The following is a 23,022-nucleotide window of genomic DNA, read 5'->3' as shown; positions in this document are numbered from 1 at the left end:
TGGTCGAATGATGCCTGTTTAGACTTACTGGACCAGGTGGTGCTAATTATAACGAATCTCAAGTTACTGTTTATCCCTTAAATAGGCATGGAGGCCTGGCCACTGCATCTTTATCTTGGGCCTGGCCTTCTTCAGATGTGCCTCCAGCCACAATTCTGATGTCTTTATTTTTCCATTGACTTCCTTGAGAGCCCAGTCCCTCTCTGACTGAATATTAATTTCTGTCTAACGTAGCTGCCTATAATAACCTCCGGTCTTAATAAGAATCCCTTAGAAACAGGTAGGAGTAGTGGCACATGCCTGTAATCCCAGCACTCAGAGGCTGAGGTAGCCTGGGCTACATAATGAATTCAAGGCTACCCTAATTAAATAGCAAGACCCTGTCCCAGAAAACAAAACGAAACAAATAAAATCAGGATGAAAGAGCATGAGAGTTGAAAAGTAATTTGAAGTATTGCTAGTGTCATCAAATTTTTAGTACTAAATTTTAAACCATGTGCCACATATATTGTTTAATAAAAATTACAAAAAATAGCAAATGGTGGATTTGGAAGTAGAAACATTGAATATAAAATTCTCTTTCCAGAAACATGACTGAGAAGGGAACGAGAGAGAAGTTGGCTTCTAAAAGGAGTGCCATGCTGGGCAAGCTCTACCACTAAGCTACAGACCCACCCCCACCCCCACCTCCTTTTTTAAATTTTATTTTGAGACAAGGTCTTGCTTCATTGCCTGGGTTGACCTTGAACTTGCCTCTTCCTGCCTCAGGCTCCCAAGTAGCTGGAGTATAGGCATGGGTCACTGTGCCTGACTTCATCTCTTTTTATTCTATGTTCATGTTTTATCAGTTATTTCTTTTGGAATCTGGTAACAAATGAATCTTACGTACTTATGCTGTGTTGTATGTAATTCTCTAGTGGAAGCTCTTGAGAGTTCTACACTGATGCCTTATTAGCTATATCATCCAAGTTAAAAGTACAATTTTCTAGCATACTTAGAGTGGAGAGAATGAATTGAATATTCATATATCCATTATCTAAAAATCTACATTTGCTTTCCTTTTTTTAAAATTAAAATCCCTTTGAAATATTTTAAAGCAAACCTCAGCAAGTTATTTGTCCTCCTGTATTTCAGTGTGCTTTGTGCTCTACTAATGAACCGCATCCTCAGCCTTTAGCAATCTCTTATAAAAATAAAAATAGAGCTGATGGTGACACAAATCTGTAACCCCAGCACTCTGGAAGGCTGAGGCATGAGAATCTCAAGTTCTCACTGAGCTTGGGCAGTATAGTGATTAAGCAAGATTCTATCTCAAAATAAAAAAATACTGGGAATGTAGCTCAATCTCCATTACTACAAAAACAAGTAGCAACAAGAAAATATTTACATAACCACAGTGTTGTTACATGGAAAAAAATTAACAGTAATTTGTAGGCCTGCTTTAATAGCTAGAATCAAATTACTCAAGTTACTTCAGAAAATATTTTTATTGCTTGATGTATTTATTTAAGCCTCTTTAAAGTAATACACAAGCTAACCGTTGACCGTTGGTAGGTCATATGTATAAATAGACGCATATATATTTTTGTTGTTGTAGTTCTTAGGGTGTTTCTTTAATCCCTACATTTTCCTAAAAATAAAAAGATCTAGAAGTTTGCTTGGATTCTAAGTCATGGGTGGCACAGTGTTATTTCATATTGTGTCACATCGAGAGGTATAACATGAGAAAAAAGATGTATAACATGTATGATCGTGTAGTGAGTTCGGGACATGGCATGATTATACCTATCATTATAAAAATTCCCTATCAGTCTTTCATCAGGTGGTTTTACTCGCTGAAGATCGTTGCCAAAATAGTTATTTCAGTGAAGGAGTTTAAAATATTGATTGCCTAGTTGAGCTATTTCTTCTACATTTGTCAGTTGGGATTCTTTTGTAGGTAACTTTTTATTAATTAGGACTGTATGACATTATGAAGTATTGTTCATAGAAAGTGTAGGCTGAGTGCTTAATTCTATTTTTAATTGCCAGTTTTCAGTGTAAGCAATACTATCATTAATGTTAAGCAATTAAAAAATTCAAACCTTTGAAGTGCTGGAGTTTGTTGAAGGGTGAGTTTAAATCCTCTTTTGGACATATATATTTTTATTTTTATTTTTTTATAATTTTTTTGGTTCCAGAGATCGAACTCAGGACCTTGTGCTTGCAAGGCAGGTGCTGGAACCACTGAGCTGAATCCCCGGCCCTGGACGTATATATTTTTAAAATCCATGCGATAAAGTGAAGCATAGTACAAACTTAGAATCCACTATTAATTTACCTAGAATTTGTAAATTGTCAATATTTAAAGATTAAAAGTGATTAGGAGCTAACTTTACTAAGGAACAGCACATATTTTAGAATTTAACAACAGAGCTGGTGATACAAAACCAAATATAGAGTAGTGCTCTCTTGAAAGAATAACAGTGAAAGGCATTTCTGACTAAACTATAGGCCTTTTACTTTTTTAGGTATGAAAAGAATTTTCCCAATGTGATTATATTTAACATTTTTAAAAATGTAGATTTAAGCTACCTTGAGAGAAATATATTGGAAATACTGTTTTAACATAGATTTTTGTCTTATTCACTGTTTTATGATCACATCATGAATTACTTTACTGTTTTGTGTTAAAGTTTAAATATATAGCTAGACACATTTGAGAGCTTTCACGTTGCATGGTGGTATTCTGAGTGCTTTTGTCTATGAGGAGATTGAAGCACACAGAGGTTATGTGACTTGCCTAGGGTTACCCAGTTTGTAAGTAGCAGAGCTGGGAGTCAGACTCGAGTACTCATCTTCTGAACAGTGCAGGATAGATCTTATTAAAAGGAGCTCTGTATCCCCAGTGCAGTGAAGTGGAGTTTATATTCCTATTGTAGATCTAATGTAGTATGTATGTCTAGTGTATGTCTCATGCATTTTAATAGTGTATTTTAGGGATGGTGGGGTGTAGTTCAGTGTTAGAGTGCTTGCCTAGCTTGTGTGAGGCCCTGGATTCTATCCCTAAACAAAACATATATTTTGGATGGTTCAGCACACAGAGTTACTTGTGTTTTATATATGAGGTGGGAATCATACAAGATCAAAGAACATTATCAGTATGTCTTTAAAGTCATTGTTCTTCAGGCAAAGAAAAATAGAAACAAGCTTGTGGCTGACTCTGCTGGGTTTATTATTCATTGTGGTCCCTGAGAACTCTGCCACGGAGAATGGTAGGGATCTCCGAGAATGGGTGCTAGGAAGGACCTAATGTAGTAATTGGGTTTGTCTATTGATTTAGTTAGGAAGGATTCACAGTAGCAGGGTTTTTCTGTGAATTGGGTTCTGTCCAGAAGGAAGTGGGAAGTCTGTGGCTTGTGGATATGTGTTTTTTTTTTGGTACTGGGGTCAAACTCGGGTCCTTGTGCTTGCGCAGGAGGCTGTGAAACCACTGAGCTACATCCCTGGCCCATTTTTTTTTTTTTTTTTTTTTTTTGGTATCAGGGATTGAACTTGGGTCCTTGCCCTTGCTCTGCAGAAACCACTGAGCTAAATCCCTGGCCTATCTGTATTTTAATCTTACCCACAAGGCTGGAGGAATTAAGCAAGGTCAAAGCTATGACTAGGAAAGAAGTTACAGTCACTCATTTTGTCCAGGGTAGAGGAAGTTTGGTAGTTTTTATGTGATTATAACAAAATTTATATTTTTTCTATATTCAAACATTATTATAAGAATAGGGTTTTTTTTTTTTTTTTTGTCTTGATTCCTTATGGTCACAGAGTGGCCTCATCTGATGATGTTTCTGTGAAATTGTTCATATTCAGCTAGACTTCAAAGCCTAGCTGGGAGTGCCAGGTCCATGCCTAACTTGGGCTGTTTTCTCTTCCTCTTAATTTTTTATAAGTGTAAACCAAGTTTATTTAAGAAAAAAAGAAGCAAGGAAACATACATAACCAAAAGAAAATTACTTAGAAACAAAAGTAAGATTTAAACTACGTAGTATTTTTGATTATCTCTGTAGATATATTTTAACCTTATTAAGTAAAATATTTTTTATAAATGTGGAGTTGCATTATTCATATAGTTTATTTTTTAAATCTAAGTGATTGTCAGTTCATTGTAAGATATGTGGTTTTAGGGCGGGGGATTTAGCTCAGTGGTTCTGCCGCCTGCTGCGCAAGTGCAAGGTTCTGAGTTCGATCCCCAGTACCAAAAAAAAAAAAGATACGTGGCTTAGTTAGAATTAGGATCACTGGAGTTGTACCTGTGTCATCCTTATAAATGTTAATAAAATGTTTAGTAATCTGTATTCAGTCATCAACTGTCTCTAGCACCATATGTCTGTAAATGTCTGTTTTTGTATGTACACATAAATGTACAATATAATATATTCAACTTTGTTTTATTTTATGTCGAGTATCGAACTCAGGGCTTTGTGCATAGTAGGCAAGCACCGTATCACTAAGCTGTACCTTCAGCCCTAAAACACGATCAATTAAGGAAAGGTTATTATAAGCAAGAATTAGGGAATGTAATTTTTATTAGATGAAGACATTAATGTTGATAACTTTGGATTCTATTGTTAATCAAGTACTTACTATTTGCTGTGAAGACAGAAAATATAGATAATGATTTCTGGAATTTTAGTATCCTAAACATCCATAATACACATTTCAGAATGTTAAATATCTCTCAATGTTTGAATAATAATTAAAATATCTATATCTGATATCTGAAGAAGTTACAGAATAGCATGTATGAATCCATATGGCATAGTGATGAAAACAACCTGCTTTTCAACACAGATTTATTGACTGATGGATTGGACTAAGTCTTGCTGTTTGCCATGCATGCCTTGGACCCTTGAGGTCAAGTAATCTTCCTCCCTGAGCTTCCTGAATAGCTAGTACTATAGGTGCCTGCCACTGCCCCTGGCTTTTTTTGAAGGGGAGGTTGGGAATCTCACTTTTTTTTTTTGGTACTGGGGATCTAACTCAGGACCTTGTGCTTGTGCAGCAGCCGGTGAAACCACTGAGCTAAAATCCCCGGCCCTGGAATCTCACTTTTTTGTATATACTTCTTGGCAACATATGCTTCCATTCAGTATTTTTGCAAATGTGGGCGAAAAACAGTATTTGTATGTTTGTGTATATGTAAAAAACATAGATATTCACAATAAGTATCTTTACATTGGTTCATGCAGTTTTACCTGCATTAGGTGAATAAGAATAACAGCTAAGTACTGTATATAATAAACACTTTAAACACCTATTTAATGTTTATTAATTTTAATACTTTCTTTCAAATCTTCCTCTGAGCCAGGCTTGGAGGTGCATGCTATAGAGACACAATGGCAAAGGCAGGAGGATCTCAAGTTTGATGCCAACCTGGGAAAATGAGTGAGGTGATGTCTCAAAATAAAATAAAAAGGGCTAGGATGCAGTTCAGTTGCAGAGTGCTTGTCTAGTATTGGCAAAGTTCTGGGTTCACTTCCAGTGCTGGGGTGGGGGGCAGACTTCCTTTGAAGATGTAAAGCTTTTAAAAAAATACTATTTAATATCATAAAAGTCTAATTGAGAAAGAAATGCTTATCCTTTTTCTCACAAGTTAAATGTGGATACTTTTGTGTCCTTGTGTGGTACTGGGGCTTGAACACAGGAGCTTTGCACTGAGCTACATCCCTAGCCCTTTTTAACTTTTTTTTTTGGTACTGGGGATCGAACTCAGGACCTTGTGCTTGGCGAGGCAGGTGGTGGAACCGCTGAGCTAAATCCCCGGCCCTTAACTTTTAATTTTGAAACAGGGTTTTGCTAAGTAAGTCACTGAGTTGTTCAGGAGGGACTTAAACTTCAATTCTTCCTGCCTCAGCCTCCCGGAGTTCTGGGATCATAGGTGTGTGGTACAATACCTAGCTGTATGTACTTAGAACCTTTTGGGCCCGCCCCCCATTCTTGCCTAATTGTGGTGGAAAAAATGTCAGTGTCGCTTTCACTACCCCCCACCCCACCCCATTTCATTTGAGAGCTTCCAAAAGTTGTGAATTATAACTGGGTAAGTAGAAAAGTTATGTCAAATTAGTGTAGAGGAAAATGAAAGTGACAACTTTTGACCAGATTTTGAAAGCTAGTATTTCTAATCACCCAATTGCTTTTTAAATCTTTTTTATGCTCAGATTAAAAAAAAGATTAATGTACTTGGTTTAAAGCTTTTGAAAAAGTTCCCAAAGTTCCATTTAGAAAATACCCCAGAAATCTCCACTTCTGTTCTTCCTGTAAGTTTAAACTGTTAGAACTTAAGTACTTAAAACAATGTTTAATGCATATTTAATTTTTTTTTTTTGGTACTGGGGATCGAACTCGGGACCTTGCGCTTTCAAGGCAGGAGGCAGAAGCACTGAGCTAAATCCCTGGCCCTGCATGTTTAATCTTTAAAATTAATAAAGTTGGGATTTTTTTTGTTGTGTTGGTGATTTTCCATAATGTACCATAATGTAAATCTATATTTAAATCTTTGAGTATAATTAAAAATTTCTATATGTAATATATGATGCTAGGAAGATGACTGTCACATCTTCAGGGACATTTTAGTCTGTTGGATGAAGAAGAGATTACACAATAATTGCATTACAAGGTGGACTTAGAATAGAGCAAATATTAGAGACAAAATGAATAATCAACACATTTGGGTCAAAGAAGATGTGATGTTATAGGAATTAAAGGCCATGTGTTAAAATTAGTATTCCTTGCTTAAATCTAGAATTAAAATTACAGATATGTTAGACAAAATTGTATTCAAAGGCTCTTTTTTTATGGTGCTGAGGATCCAACGCAGGATCTTGTGCATGCTAAATAAGCACTGTGCTTTTGAGCTACATCTCCAGCCTTCCAAAGATTCTTTTATGTTAAGAAGTTGGTTGGGTTGGGGATTTAGCTCAGTGGTTCCACCGCCTGCCTTGCAAGTGCAGGGACCCAAGTTCGAACCCTGGTACCAAAAAAAAAAAGTTGTTTTTTTCTCCCTGGGTTCTGGAAATTGAACACAGAATCTCACATATGCTAAGCATCTGCTCTAGTAGTGAACCACTGATGTTTTGCTTGAGTTAGTATTTTGCTCACTATCTTCATGTTATCTCTTTTTCTTTTCTTTAACAATATTTAATTGCTGTTTTCCTCATTTTTTCTTTTCCTGACAGCTCTTCACAGATGGAATCACTAATAAACTTATTGGCTGTTATGTGGGTAATACCATGGAAGACGTTGTCCTGGTGAGAATTTATGGCAATAAGACTGAGTTGTTAGTCGATCGAGATGAAGAGGTGAAGAGTTTTAGAGTGTTGCAAGCTCACGGCTGTGCACCGCAACTCTACTGTACCTTCAATAATGGACTGTGCTATGAGTTCATACAGGGAGAGGCACTGGATCCAAAGCATGTCTGCAACCCAGCTATTTTCAGGTATATTTCCCTTTCGAAAAAGAATATTAAATGCATAAAGGAAGTATTCTTTAAAATTACCCTTTTTCCAACAACTGTTTCGTTCACTTGGAAACTTTCTTTAGAGCTTTTATTTCCTAAAAAAAACAAATTAAAAGAAATATTTGCTATTTTCATAGTTGAGTCTTTGCAGAAGAAAAAGCTGCAAGAGATTTTTAATTAAGTGATGTATAAGGTCGTTTCCTCTTAATTTTTTGGTGGGGGTAAGGGGGTGGCACTGGGGACTGAACCCACGTCCTTTGCACTGCCTTTTAAAAATTTTTTGTTCTGAGGCAGGGTTACATACACTAAGTTGCTAAATTGCCCAGGCTGGGCTTAAATTTGTAATCTGCCTGCCTCAGCTCCCCACAGGGCTGGGATAAAGGCTTGTGCCCCCATGCCTGACTTCCTCTTAGGTTTTTAAAGTAGTGTTTCATCAAAGTGTCATACTGTTTTTAACCAGTTGCTTATTACTTAATTGCTCATATTTTCACAGTTCTTCCAGTAAAATTTTCTTGATTCTGTTGTTTTTGTTATCCTTTAAGTTCATTTTACAATTCTGTATTTTATATTTTTTATAAAGAATAATATCATATATCGTCATGAATTTCAGAAATTATCAACTTTAAAAATTTGCTTTCTGCTTTTGAAACCTCTAGAAAATGGACTTGATTTGAAAACAGCAGGTTTGTTCTTTATTTTGCTCTCAAAGCCTCTTTGTAGCTCTGAAAACTTCCTGAGCACCCAGAGAGCTTTTGTTTTAGTATTTCATTTATATTTGTCAGTATTTACCATATCACAAGTTAAAACAGAATGTTGAGAACAGGAGAATATGAAGTGGACATCCTGTTACCATCAGCCCGATGATGTCATATATTTGGTAGGCTCATAATGTACACTGTACACTTGGGAGAGAATAAGAGAATGGTAAATAATGCTTATGAAAAAACATAGTTTTTACCATATGCCCTTCCTGAGCCTCAAGTCTCCAGGGGTTCCTGGATTATACTTTTAAGAGTTGCTGAATTAAACCAGTGATAAAAATTAAATGGACCAATATTATTTGCTTTTTGGTAAACCTGAACATATTAATACATTTAGGAATAGAAATCTATTCAAACCCTAGATTTTAGTTATCAGATGTACTGTCTTCTTTTACATGAGTATACTTGTTAGATGTTTTGTGTTGAAGGATCCTGATTAATACTTTTTTATTTGTTTTTTGAGATTGGGTCTAGCTGTGTTGCCCAGGCTGGCATTGAACTCAAGAGCCTCCTGCCTCAGCTTCCCAAGTAATTGAGACTGCAGACATGTGCTACCGTAGTACACAACTGTTTGCCCTTTTGTGTCAAATTTTTTGTAGTCGTTAGGCATTCATTCATTCATTTATTTATACATTCATTTATACATTACTTGTCTTTGCCGAGTTGAGAAATGCTTATGTAATGGGATTAAGAATAAAAAGATTCATAAATTGAACCAAAGAAAAGCAAGGGTTAGATTCAGATACAAAAGAATATATTTTATAAGGTTACTAGAGAAGGGGCACGTGAATTTCCTTGGAAATAAAAGCAGAGAGAAAAATATTTGTATTCAGAATCAATATCCAGAAGCTTTACCCCACTTTAATATCTGTCTTTTCACTGAAAAGTAAACACCTGCTTGCCCATAGCTCAGGATCTGCAAAATGCCCACAAGTCCAGGAGTCTCAGTGCCCATTTGCACTTTTACAATCAGAGATGGCAGCAAAGGCATCAACGTCAAAATCTACTGAGTCTTGGTGTTCTCTTCTTGTATATGCAAGATACAGGCAACATTGTCCAGCCATGGCTTGGGTGTGAAACCACCAGAATCATATGGGAAGGCCATTGAACACTACCTCGATTCTCCATGGTACTTCCTTTGTGCATATCTCCCCTGAGGCTTTTATAAGGAGACAGATAGTGTCAGTCCTTTTTCACCTAGCCTCCCAGGGCTCCCAGTGAGGTCCACGTGTGTTACAGAAGGTCCGGGCAGCATCCACACGGCAGCAGTAGGATCCAGCAGCCACAAGAAAAGACAACTTTTTTCAAAGAGAAGGAGGTGGGAACCAAGTCAAAGTTAGAGGTAGAACTCAACCTGAACTATGTTGAAGTCATGTAGGAGCTCTCCCAGTACTTTGAAAAAGCTAAGAGGGGGACAAAGAAAAATGACAGCAGCTGGGCATGAAGTGTCTAGACAATTATGTGAATGCCAACCACTACTGTATTATAGTCAGTTGGAGCCTCAGTGAGCAGCACTAGGCCAAGATTAATGGTTGTACAAAATCAGGGCTACAGAGGTTGCAGTGCTGCTGCTCTTTGATAAGCATTGTAACAGAAAGTAGACCAAGCTGGTCATTCTGAAGTTCTGACCCTAGCACAAGGATCCCTGGGAATCCTTTCTGAGCAGGATCCCCAGCCTTAACCCTCTTCCCTGTGGATACATCTTTCTCTCTCCTTCTGTACATGTTCTCAAAAGGAGGGTTTATAGGAAATAAGCACCCTCACTACAGAGTGAAAGGTTATATTTTTAGATTGGCAGGCCCTATACTATTACCAATATGAGAAACTTTCTCTAGATATAAAAAGATAATTTTGTATCTTTTACATTTTTTTTGGTAGTTGTGGAAATTGAACCCAGGGCCTTTCACATGCTAGACAAGCACTTTGCCACTGAGCTATATCCCCATCCCTTATTATGAGGCAACTCCAGGCTAGCTTTTTAAAATTTTTTTATTATTATTATTATTATTATTTTGGTACTGGGGATTGAACTCGGGACCTTGCAGTTGTGAGGCAGGCGGTGGCACCATTGTGCTAAATCTGTGGCCCTCACCAGGCTAACTTTGATTTTGTGATCTTCCTGCCTTAACTTCTGCGTGGCTCGGATTCCAGGAGTGTGCTGAGCTACATTGGGTTTTGTTGTTGTCAGTAACTTGCCTGGCAATATCAGGCAGAAAAAAAGCAGTATCCAAAAGATTTAAGAACAAAGATGCTTAAGGCTAATATTTATTTGTCTAGTAGTCTTAACTGCCTTAGTAAACATTGTGTTTTCATGTACATATATATATGAAATATATATATTCTTGAATTTTTTGTACCTCTTCTTTTTTTGTTTAATTGCATTAACTAGGACTTCGAGTACAATGTAGAGAGCAATTTGTGAAAGGGAAGGTATCCTTGCACATTATTCCTTATCTTAGTAGGAAAGCATCATGTTTCTTACCATTACGTAGGATGTAGATATTCTTTATCATTGTGCATTAAAGAGGTTTTTTTGATAGTTGTTCTGTATCAAGGTGAGGAAATTTCCCTTCCATTCCTCGTATACTGAAGTTTTCTTTATGATTAATTGGTGTTTGATTTTGTGGAAGACTTTTTCTTTACCTATTAATAAATTTGTGTGATTTTTTTTCTTTATTCTGTTGATGTGATGGTTACAATAATTGATTATCAAATGTTGAACCAGTCTTGCATAACTGGGATAATTCTACTTGGTCATGGTGTATAATTCTTTTTTATACATTGTTGGATTTTATTTCTTAATATTTTGTTAGTAAATAAAAATTATTTAAAATAAGTAATCTTTAAGAAATATAAAAATTATAGTTTTTTCTTTTTATACAATTTACTGATAGAAAATAAAGTGCTATAATCAGATCGTTTTAAGAACTTTTTTATTGTACATACACATAACATTTACCATTTTAACCATTTTTAAAAGTGTACAGCTCAGTAGCTTTAAATACATTCATATTGTTTCATAGCTGATTTCCAGGAATCTTCATCTAGCAAAACTGAAACTCTATATCCATTAAATAACACTCCCTATTCCCCCTTTCCTCTAGACCCTGACAACCATCATCTACTATCTCTATGAATTTGACTACTCTAGGTACCTCATGTAAGTGGAATCATACAGTATTTGTATTTTCGTGACTGTCTTATTTCACTTAGCATGATGTCCTCAAGGTTTATCCATGTGGTAACATGTGTCAGAATATCCTTTTTTTTTTGGTGGTGGTAGTAGGGCTCAAACCCAGGGCCTTGTGCATGCTGTGTGCACCCATATCACTAAGCTATACTTCCAACCCAGAATTTCCTTCCTTTTCAAGGCTTAATAATAGTCCTTTATATTTATATACTACATTTTGTTTATTCATTCATCCATGGGTAGACATTTGTATTGTTTCAGCTTTTTTTAGCTATTGTGAATAATACTGCTATGAACATGGGTGTGCAGGTAATCTCCCTGAAGCCCTATTTTTAATTCTTTTGAAGTAAATACCTTGAATTAAAATAATTCTATTTTTAATTTTTCAAGAAACTACCTTTCTGTTTTTCATGGCAGTTTATATTTCTACTGATGTTGTGCAAGGGTTTCATTTTCTCCACATTCTTGCCAACAATCATTTCCTGTTTAAAATTTTTTTTTTTAGTTTTTATAGTACCCATCCTAATTAGTGCAAGGGGTATTGCCTTGTTTTGGATTTACATTTCTCTAATGATTAGTGATGTTGAACCTACATTTATGTTTATTGGCTGTATGTTTTATCTTCTTCGGAAAAATGCCTATTCTGTCCAATTCTGATTAGGTTATCTGTTTCTTTTTGTTGAATTGTAGGACTTCATTACTATATCTGAGTATTAAGCTCTTGTCAAATACACACGTTCCTAGACTTAACAATGACATTTTCTTTTTTTTAATGACATTATTTTCTGATAAACCCACCATTAATCTGAAAATACTGTTAAATGTGTTTAATCCACTTGCCTTACTGAACATCATAGTTTTCCAAAGTAGTACACCCTAGAATATCAGTTATTTACCTCCGTGGTCATGTAGGCAACTGAGAGGGCTGGTTTTTGGTATAGCCCAGTAGTATTTGAGAGTATCGTCCTGCATGTTGCTGTCCTGGGAAAAGATTGAAATTCAAATCATGTTTTATGCTGAATGTCCATAAAATTGTATTGTTGAGCTGTTGAAAGTCAGGAACTTTGTATGATTTGCAAATATTTCCTCTCATTCTGTGGGTTGCTTCTTACTATGATGAATGTCCTTTTAGTTTTAAATTTTGATACAGTCCAGTTCTTCTGTTTTCATTTCTGTTGTTTGTGTTTTGGTGCCTTATCCAAAACATCACTGTCAAGTGACTAAAATCATGAAACTTTCCTTTATGTTCTTTAACAGTTTTTATATTTTTAGCTCTTACATTTAGCTCTTTAATACATTTTGAATTAATTTTTTAGTATGATGTAAGGAAAAACTCTGGCTTGTCCTCCCTCCCTCCCCTCCCCTCCCCTTCTCTCCCCTTCTCTCCCCTCCTGTCCCCTCCTCTCCCCTCCCCTGCCTCCCCTCTTTTCTTTTCCCTCTTGTCTTGTCCTGTCCTGTCCTGTCCTGTCCTGTCCTGTCCTGTCCTGTCTTTTTTGCATATTGCAGATACTGAGTTTTCTGAGAACCATTTGGTGTCCTTTCCTAATTGAATGGTCTTGGCACTCTTGTTGAATATCACTTGACTTTGTATATGTGAATTTATTTCTGGGTTCTCTGTTCTATTTCATTTGTCTGAATGTATGTTTTTGTACCAGTACCATACTGTTTTGATTACTCTACCTTTGAAAATAGCAAGTGTAAAACTTCAAACTCTGCTTTTCTTTTTCAAAGTGTTTTTTGCTATGCAGGGTCCTTTGAGATTTTTGTATGAATTTTAGAATAGATTTTATGTTTTTGCAAAGATCATCTTTGGGATTTTGATAAAGACTGCATCAAGTTAGTAGATGACTTGGGATTGTATTGACATCTTAATAGCAATATTGAGTTTTGCAGTCCATGAGCATTGGATCTTTCCATTTATTTATGTACTTTAGTTTTTAAAACAATTTTTTAAGTTCTTTCCTAAATATTTCATTTTCTTTGATGCTATTTTAAGTGGAATTTTCTTTTTGCAGTGATTCGTTCAGTGATGCATATAAAAATACATCTGGGTTTCACATTGATTTTTGTATTCTGTAACTGTTGAATTTATTTGTAAACTTTTTTTTTCTTTTTCTCTTATTTTCTTCCTTTCTTCCTTTCTCTCCCTTCCTTCTCACTATGTAGTCCAGGTTGACCTTGATCTCAGAAGAATCCTCCTGCCTCAGCCTCCCTGAGTGCTGGGACCATAGGCATGTGTCACAATTCCTAGCTTTAAGTGCATGTTTTGTTTAAGTGCAGTTTATCAGAATTTTTAGCTGAGTATCGAACTTACATTTAGTATATATTCAATTTTTAAAGTTTCTTAGCAAACTAGTTTTGAAATATGGAGGTGGTATGATTGAAATAGAGTGTGTGTGTGTGTGTGTGTGTGTGTGTGTGTGTGGTGCTGGAGATTGAACCTAGGACTTGGTGCATGCTAGACAAGTGCTCTGCCACTGAGCTACATCTCCAGCCCCTATATTTGTTATTTCTATAAGGAGATTTATTTTAAATACCTTGTCTTATGTCCCTTTGAAATTCTTTTGTTGAAATTAACTCCCAGTGTAACAGTATAAGAGACAGGGCCTTTTGGGGGTTGTCGTGGCAGAGAAGCCCTCGTGAATGTCCTTCCAGTCCTTATGAAAGAGCTCTGTGGAAGCTCACTCACCCTTTCCCCATGTAAAGGTGCACCATTGGGTACCATGTATGAGGAGCTGTCCTTAAACCGGCATGAAATGTGCTTGTGCCTTGGGCTTCCATACCTCCACAACTATGAGAAAGAAATTTCTAAATCATTTATAAGCACCCCAGTTTATGATTTTTGTTGAAGAAACCCCAAATACTTGAGGCACATTCCTTGTTTTTTTTTAAATTTTAATTAAAAAATATTTTTTTTGCTTATGATAAAAAGACTAGTAGTTCTGAGACCTGTAGAAATTGGCTTGAATTTTAGACTTTGAGAAGAGACTTGAACAAGATGTGGCTGTGGTGTAGGATGAGTATGGTCAAAATACATGCATTGCCACCGTGTGAAGTGAGGGAAGACGGCCAAGCAAGGGGCAGGTGGGGGTGAAAATGGTCAGAGTACTTCATGAATCTGCCAGAATGAAACCCATTAGTCTGTATAAGCAATGTGCACTAATAAAAAGGTGTGGGAAAAAAACCCCAGGCAAGTATTTCATTGTGTTTTTTTAAAATAGGAAAACACTGATTGTCATATACAAATTTAAGGAAATTTTTATTACATGATATTCAAGTAAATCCAAAACAGATTTGAATTTATCTGATAAATAAAGAATCCCTTGATGGTATGGAAAATTTCTGTGTACTCGATAAGTGATTCTAATTTGTACATAAACAGTATGTTTAACAGTAAGTGTGTCCTAAGTGGTGAGCATTAGAATAGAAGAATAAGGAAGGTCTTTGCCCTTTGAAAGATAACTTAGTATCAGTTGTACTGATAATGCAATATCTGCTATTAGTGCTATTTTGAATTGTACAGGAAAATGCTGCCTAGAATTTTAAATAACATTAATATATTTCTACCTGTTATATAAACATTATTTAATATTTACTTTCCCTTTTATATAATTCAACTTCATCTTAGTACATTTATTGATAGGGCAGATTATCTTTAATTTACTTCTAGAAGCTACTGAACATTAGCTCTTGATAATTAATTTTACAAGTATTATGCTATAGTGGGATGATCACTAATAGCTATTTTATCTTTTTTTTTGCTACCAGGGATCAAGCTCGGATCCTTGTGTTTGTGAGGCAGACGGCAGAACCACTGAGCTAAATCCCTGGCCCTACTAATAGCTATTTTAGTTTGCTTCCATTTAGAGTAGCAGTGTATCCCGGGATAGAGAAAATGTTTTTAAGATTTTATGTAAATCTCAGAATCCCATCTATAATCTATAAATTCCATGTGTAATGTTATTTTTTGTTTGAAGGAGTAGTTGATTTGGAAAATTATGCCTTATCACTCCATAGTTTATGGGCTGTAAATCTTTTTATTGTAATTCCTAGGCAATTGATGTGAAATAGGAAGTTAATCTATAAGGTCTTTGTATGTGAATTTGAATGTGAAATTTATATTGTCTTTTTTTTTTTTTTTGTGGTACTGGGATCGAACTCGGGTCCTTGCGCTTGCGCAGCAGGCGGCGAAACCACTGAGCTAAATCCCCGGCCCTATATTGTCATTTTTAAGTTAAGAATTTCAATAAAAATTTTGTTGTTGTTCCACCGGGGATTGAAATCAGTAAGCACTGCTACATCCCCAGTCTTTTTTATTACTTTGAGTTAGAGTCTTGCCAGGTTGCCCACGCCAGTCTCAAACTTGTGATCCTCTTGCCTCTGCCTCCTGAGCTTGGATTGCAGGTGTGTGCAGCTGTGCCTGGATTCAATAAAAAATTATTTCTTCAGCACTGAGGATTGAACCTAGAGTCTTGAGCATGCTAGGTAAGCTCTCTGGTACTGAGCTATATCCCAACAGTTTTTAATTTTTTTTTAAAGTAAATTTTATTTTATCCCATTCCCTCCTTACATCCCTTCCCCTTCTATATTCAAAAGCTTTGTTTCCATTTTTTCCTTCTATTTTCACTTTTTTTCTTGTCCATTTGACCGTTTTCTTCACATTTCCCATTTCCCAATATCTGTTATACATTTAAGTCCTTATTTAGTCCACTTTCAGTTTCTCACACCAGAGAAACAATATGGTATTTTAAAATGTGTGTCCAATTTATTTCATGTAAGAGTATGGTCTCAAGGTCCATCCATTTAGCTGTGTCTGAAGTGCATCCTTTATGGCAGAGGTAGTACTCCATTGTTAAAAAAAACCCAAAAAACACATCTTTATCCACTCATTGATTGATGGGCATTTGGACTGTTTCCAGGATTTAGCTATTACAAACTGTGCCACTATAAACATGGGGATGCATATATCGCTGTGGTATGATGCTTTTAATTCTTTCAGGAAGATACCAAGAAGAGGAATAGCTGGGTCAAATGGAACCTCTAGTTTCAGTTTTTTGAGAAATCTCCACACTGATTTCCAAAGTGGTTGCACTAGTCTACACTCCCACCAACAATGGAGAAGGGTTTCTTTTTCTCACAACCCCTCCAGCAATTGTTATTGGTTGATTTCTTGATAGCCATTCTTTCTGGAGTGAGATGGAATCTCAGCATTGTTTTAATTTGCATTTCACGAATGACCAGTGATGTTGAACATTTTCTCATGTATTTATTTGCCATTTCTAATTCTTCATCTGAGAAGTGTCTTTTCATTTCAGATGCCCATTTTTGGATTGGGTCTTTAAATTTGGGAGTTCTAATTTTTTTGAGTTCTTTATATATGTTAGATAATAGTCCTTTGATGAATAGCTAGTAAAAATTTTTTCCCATATTGAGGCTTGTCTCTTCACTCTATTGGTGGTTTCTCTTGCTGTGCAAAAGCTTTTTAATAAAATGAAGCCCTAGTTATTGATTCTTTGTGCAGTCTGGGCTTTGTTCATGAAGTCTTTGCCTCCTCCTTTGTCCACAGGTGTTCTACCTATCTCTCTTGCAGCAGATTTAGTGTTTACACTTTAATATTTAGATCTTTGATCCATTTCAATTTTAGATTAGTGCATGGTAAAAGATATGGGTCTAATTTCAATCTGGCTTTCCACGTAGCATGTTTTTCCAGAACCATTTATTAAAGAGGTGATCTTTCTTCCAGTGAAGTTGTTTGGCTCCTTTGTCAAAGATTAAGTGGCTGAATATGTCTAGAGTTGTGTCTGCATCTTCTAGTCTCTTCCATTGATCCTAAGGTCCATTCTTTTGCTATTACCATGCTGTTTTTATAATTGTAGCTTTGTAGTATAATTTAAAGTCAGAGATTATGATACCCCTTGCCTTGCCTTTGTTGCCCAGAATTGCCTTTGCTAGTCTAGGTCTCTTCTGCTTCCAAATAAATTTTAGGATTGTTTTTTCTAATTTGGTGAGATATGTTGTTGGAATATTGATTAAGATTACATTAAATCTGTATAACAATTTTGGAAATATGGCCATTTTCACTATATTGGTTCTTCCTATCCAAAAACAAGGGATATCTTTCCATTTTCTGATATCCTCTTCAATCTCCTTTTTCAGAGTACTGTAGTTTTCAATGCAGAGAACTTTTACTTCCTTTGTTAGATTGATTCCTAGGCATTTCATTTTTTTGGATGCTGTTGTGAAAGGGATTCTATAATTTCTTTCTCCGTGAGTCTGTTATTTGTGTACAGGAAAGCTATTGATTTTTGGGTGTTGACTTTGTATTCAGCTGTGCTACTGAATTTGTTTGTTTGTTTGTTTTTTGGTACCAGGGATTGAACTTGGGTCCTTGTGCTTGCGAGGCAGGCGGCGTAAATCCCTAGCCCTGTCTACAAGTCTTTTGGTGGAGTTTTTGGGATCTTCTATGTAGGGTATCACTTTTAAATAATGATAATTTAACTTCTTCCTTTTCTATCCTTCTTCCTTTTCTTTCTTTCTTTTGTCTGATTGCTCTGGCTAGTGTTTTCAGAACTGTATTGAACAAGAGTGGTGACAGTGGACATCCTCCAGAAGTTTTAAATTTTGAAACAGTCATGCTGCTTGTCCAGGATGGCCTCCGACTTGTGATTCTTTTCTTGCCTCAGTCCTCACAGTAGCTGAGATTGCAGATGTACAAAACTTTGCCTGGCTATATTAGATTTTTATGTAGATCTTTTTTTTTCCCCGTGTTATTTAGGGACATATATTAGATCTGAAGAAGAAAGTCGGAACTATGTAACAGGCTACTTTGTTTCTCTTGTAAGGATTCAATGAACCAGAGATAAGAAATTATTTGCTTAAGTTCCATTTGCAAATACAGTGGTAGAATACAAATGAAACCCCAATTAATTTTGTGCAGTCTTATGGGGATATTCTGTGATGGAATGGGTTTGGCTTTTGAATCATATTATCAGTTCAAATCCTGGCTCAGCCCCAGTTGGCCATCTTTCTACCAGAAAAGTCACGGCACTAAAAATTAGGTGCTATTTTCTCTTTTACTTAAACAGATTTCATTATCCTGTAAGTGTTCCCTGGAATTGTGGCCATACTATTTTATATATTTTTGAAGTATTTACCATTTTAGTCACTTTAGCTGATTAGGTGGACTACTTTCAAGATACTATTTTATGTCTTGCAAGTCAGGGTCTCCTGCAGACCCTGTGAATAAATCATCAAAAAGGACAGTGGTACTCATTTGTTTTAAAAAAAAATCACAGCAAATATAATTTATTGTATTTAAATGCATTTTCTAATCTATGACAAGTCTTCTGAATTGTCTCACTTGTTAAGTGAATATTTCTAGGATATTATATTCTGCCGACAGAGCTTGCCTCTTGAGTTTTATGTAACATAGATTTACCTTTCTTGAAGCCTCCTGGTTTTCCTTCTACACATTTTAAAATCAGTTCTTACTAGGTTAAAATGGGTGTGTTTGTATGTATATGTATATATGCATGTGTATACAGTTGTCCTGTGCTTTTTGATTTTTATTACCACCTTACTTTGTCATGAAGTTACTTAGTGTTCAAGTACCCTAAGTTAATTGTGAATACCTTTCTAAGCATATATGAGAGACTGGCAGAAAAGTAGATCTTTTCCTTTCTGTTCTTGTAGACATGAGTATTTGGTCTTCAGGAGGGTCAGCCAGGTAAGATAGATACCTATTTGAGAGGTGTGACGCAAAGCGCATGCACATAAAAAGATTACAGAGGTTAATATTTTTACAGTGAGATTGAAGATGATAATTAGAAAATCCAAACTGTCTTAAAGGAGAAGGAATTTACTAGTGCATAAACTGAGAATACTGAGTCAGATCCAGGGGCTCTAATAATATCATTAGGAATACTACTCTCTTCTGATTGATGGTGTGTTAGCCTTATTTTCTGACAAACTTTCTTAAAGAATGACCATAATAATGACGAGAAGACTTCTGTAGCCAGGTCCTCTTTTTCTTTCTTTTTTTTTTGGTACCGGGGATCGAACTTGGGTCGGCGGAACCACTGAGCTAAATCCCCGGGCCTCTTTTTCTAATAGCTTCAACCAAAGTAAATAGCGTTAACAAATATAGAATTAAGTCTTTTTTGGCATATCTTAGGTAATATTTCCTGAGCCAATCACTGTGACCTGAAAAATGCCATAATTTGAGCAGTTCTGGGCCATATATTTACTCCTAAATTTAGTGGTGAGGAAGGGATACAGTTAGGATTGAGATCATCTCTTTACGAGCCACATGAACTAAAAGTAATGGGGATAGGATTTTTCCAAAGGACAATTAGGATTCTTTTACCAGAAACTAAATTGATTAGAACAAGCATATTCATGATGGTATAAAAGTCTGATAAACCCATGTTAATCAGAGGTGGTGGCAGATCACTACAATGCTAGATTCCCTGTGTGCCTTAGTTAAATGGCTCTGAAATGTTTTTTGTATTAATGTCACATGGGAAGCCTTTAGATATTTTGATGCTGTGCCTGTATCAGAGACCAATTTAATGAGAATTTCTAGGGACATCACAGAGCCTCTGTGATTATTTTTTGAAGTTCCTCAGCAATACCATGCCAATAAAAGAAGGTAGGGAGGGTTGCTGTGCAAATAGGACTCAAAAAGAGGAGTATCAATCAGATGACAGAGAAGTTCTTATTGGAGAAGCAAGATCCATAGAGAGAACATAGAGAACATAGAGACTTCTGTCCTGGGAGTCTGGGAATAATCCCCAGTCAAGGAAGTGATGCAAGAAGAGACTTAGAACTCTGGTGATAACTTTCAAAAGAAGCCTAGTTTGAGAGCATCTGTCCAGAATCATAAGAATCAAAATCTGTCCTTGTCAGCGTCAATAGATGTCTTTCCAGAGCAGTGGCTTACGAGTCTAATTCACCAGTGGATTTTCCCCATCAGTCAGCCAAAAGTGAAGAAAAATGTTTCAAAGGCTCACACAGAGGGTCCTGGGTGACTATTCTGAGACTCCAGGGATGGACCCGATACTGAGTCATGGCAACTGTAACTGTTGAAAATCATTGATACTCGTAAAGCATAATAAAGGCAAGCTTTATTTAGGACAGTCATAGTAGTTACAGGAGCCTCAGCAGTGGAATTTTGCAGTTGGTGAAAAGAAATTGGGCTCAACTCCTATTACAGGATGAGCTAGTAGGATGATAAAGTCAGAAGCAGAATGGGATATCAGTGAATAAAAGTTAGTAAGACGTAACATCAAGAGCAAAGGGGATTCTGACTAAACTAACATAACACTGTTCTTGCTGAGGATAGGCCATGGTGATCAGACATAATCTAGGGCAGTGGGGTAAACCTATGGCACGAGTGTTCTTTCAAGACAAGATGTTAATGTGTGAGTTGTTATTTCTAAACTAAGACCTCGGTATTCAGGTTTAATTGCAGTGCTGGCACTTTGCGATAATAAGTGGGTTTTGAGTTGCAGTTTGAGCATTTGGGTTGGCCATCACTGATCCGGGGGGTGGTGGAGGATAAGAAATCTAATCACATAGCAAGAGTGATTAGGTATTGAAGGCAGGGCATTTTTGCTAAACTGGGATTTTACAAGGAAATACATAGAAATGGCTAGAGGACAGTTGAGAAGCATGACTAAAATTTGGTCAGGGAAAGTTATGTTTAATGTCAATAGATGCAATTTTTTTATAATGCATTTTTTTTTCTGTTTTTATGCTGTTTTGTTTTAAACAGGCTAATAGCTCGTCACCTTGCTAAAATCCATGCTATCCATGCACACAATGGCTGGATCCCCAAATCTAATCTGTGGCTAAAGATGGGAAAATATTTCTCTCTCATTCCCACAAGATTTGCAGATGAAGACATTAATAAAAGGTAAGCTTACTTTTACATTTGAAATTTTTTTGGTACTGCTTTGTTTTATAAGAACTCAAAGATAGCTGCAAGGTTTTTATGTATGAAGTCTGGTTTATCTCTTTGCATTAGAATAAAAAAAAAAACATTGATTTTCAGATGGCACAATGGAAATAACTGCCATCTACTTCTGCTCCCTTGCCCCAAATTAAAGAACCCTGTGACAGCAAAAAGGTGGAGGTAGAGGGACAAGAAACAAATGCAGAACATCTGTTTGGAAATAATAATAAAGGTCACAGTGAATGGGGGCATTTTTTCATGAGTTGGCCATAAAGATCTTTTTTCAAAAAAAAATTCTTTTCGTTTAAAGGTGATTTGAAAAGGCCTAGAGATTTATATTGAGATAGGGTAGTAATATGAAGAACTTGGGTTATTTTAATTTACTAATACTATTTACATGCCAAATAGGCTGAATATTGGCTTACTGGATTTTCATTGGGCTTTTGTGAGACTTGACTCCCCAGGATCAAACAAACTATGGTGTTTCATTATTTCTTATGTAAAGGGCTTACAGATTGGTATTTAAAATCTAAATCATATGAATCATATAGCATGGTTGTTACTTATACAAAGCTGAAGATTTTATTTTGTCCTTTATATCCGAATCGTATGTAAAGGCTACATTGTTGCGTTTAGGAAATCTTTCAAGAACAACAGAGGCAGGCAGGCAGGACCTATAATAGGTTTTCTTCTCCCTTGTCTCTTCTGACTTTTTATAATTTGTTAGGGAAAACTAGTTCTTGGATTTGATTATTTAAAAGTTTAATTTGATGTACTCTGTAAAGTCAGCCCTCTTTCGACACTCTGCATCTATAGATTCTACCAACTATGGATGGAAAATATTTGAAAAAAATTATGCCTACATTGAACACCTACATTTTTCTTGTCATTGTTCCCTAAACAATACAGTATAACACTGACATAACATTTATGTTATATTAGGTATTAAGTAATCTAGAGATAATTCAAAGTATAGAGGGAGATGTTCATAGGTTATGCGTAAATACTGTGCCATTTTACAGAAGGGTCTTGAACATTTTAACTGTTGTTTAGTTTTCAAATTCATATTTAGGCACATTCTAAAGATTTTCTTTGTTTCAGCTTTTTGAAATTTTCAACTACTTTATACATTGGTTTGATGTTTTAATTCAGGAGTATGTGCAATTAAATGGGAAAGACTTACCCAAAATAGATTTTAATCCTTAATCAAACTTGAAAAAATGTCATTAAGATAAGCTACAACTCTTCTTTTGAAACTAAAAGGTTCCTAAGTGATATCCCAAGCTCTCAGATTCTTCAGGAAGAGATGACTTGGATGAAGGAGATTCTTTCCAACCTGGGCTCACCTGTTGTGCTTTGCCATAATGACCTATTGTGTAAGAATATAATCTACAATGAGAAACAAGGTAGGTATTTGACCTTAGCAGTAAGGAAAGGTTGATTTCTTCTATTTTCTTAATGGTCTTTTGATCTTTATATGAATAAAAATAAATATAATTCAAATGTAAGGATTAAAAACATGCATAAAACCTTTAAATATTTTCTTTTAGGCTATAAGGCCATGATAACTGTGATGAATTAGGAGTATACTATATATATTTGTATAAAATGTTTTTGAAAATTG

At 35.8% G+C, this 23,022-nt stretch overlaps 1 protein-coding gene across 1 annotated transcript in view; it reads left to right on the top strand.

Annotated features, from left to right (window-relative positions):
- The window catches only part of Etnk1 (ethanolamine kinase 1), a 57,635-nt gene that overhangs the window by 16,322 nt on the left and 18,291 nt on the right, over positions 1-23,022 (top strand). Inside the window, exons 2-4 of the mRNA XM_004845755.4 lie at positions 7,212-7,471; positions 21,219-21,359; positions 22,662-22,804. Coding sequence (XP_004845812.1) covers positions 7,212-7,471; positions 21,219-21,359; positions 22,662-22,804 — 544 coding nt within the window. The remainder of the gene's footprint in view (positions 1-7,211; positions 7,472-21,218; positions 21,360-22,661; positions 22,805-23,022) is intronic.

The sequence above is a fragment of the Heterocephalus glaber genome, unplaced genomic scaffold (assembly GCF_053883595.1).
Source record: "Heterocephalus glaber isolate CG9 unplaced genomic scaffold, H.glaber_assembly_v1.0 deba00001444, whole genome shotgun sequence".
NCBI lineage: Eukaryota > Metazoa > Chordata > Mammalia > Rodentia > Bathyergidae > Heterocephalus > Heterocephalus glaber.
The sequence above is the reverse complement of the archived record's forward strand: the minus strand, read 5'-3'. Positions and strand labels throughout refer to the sequence as shown.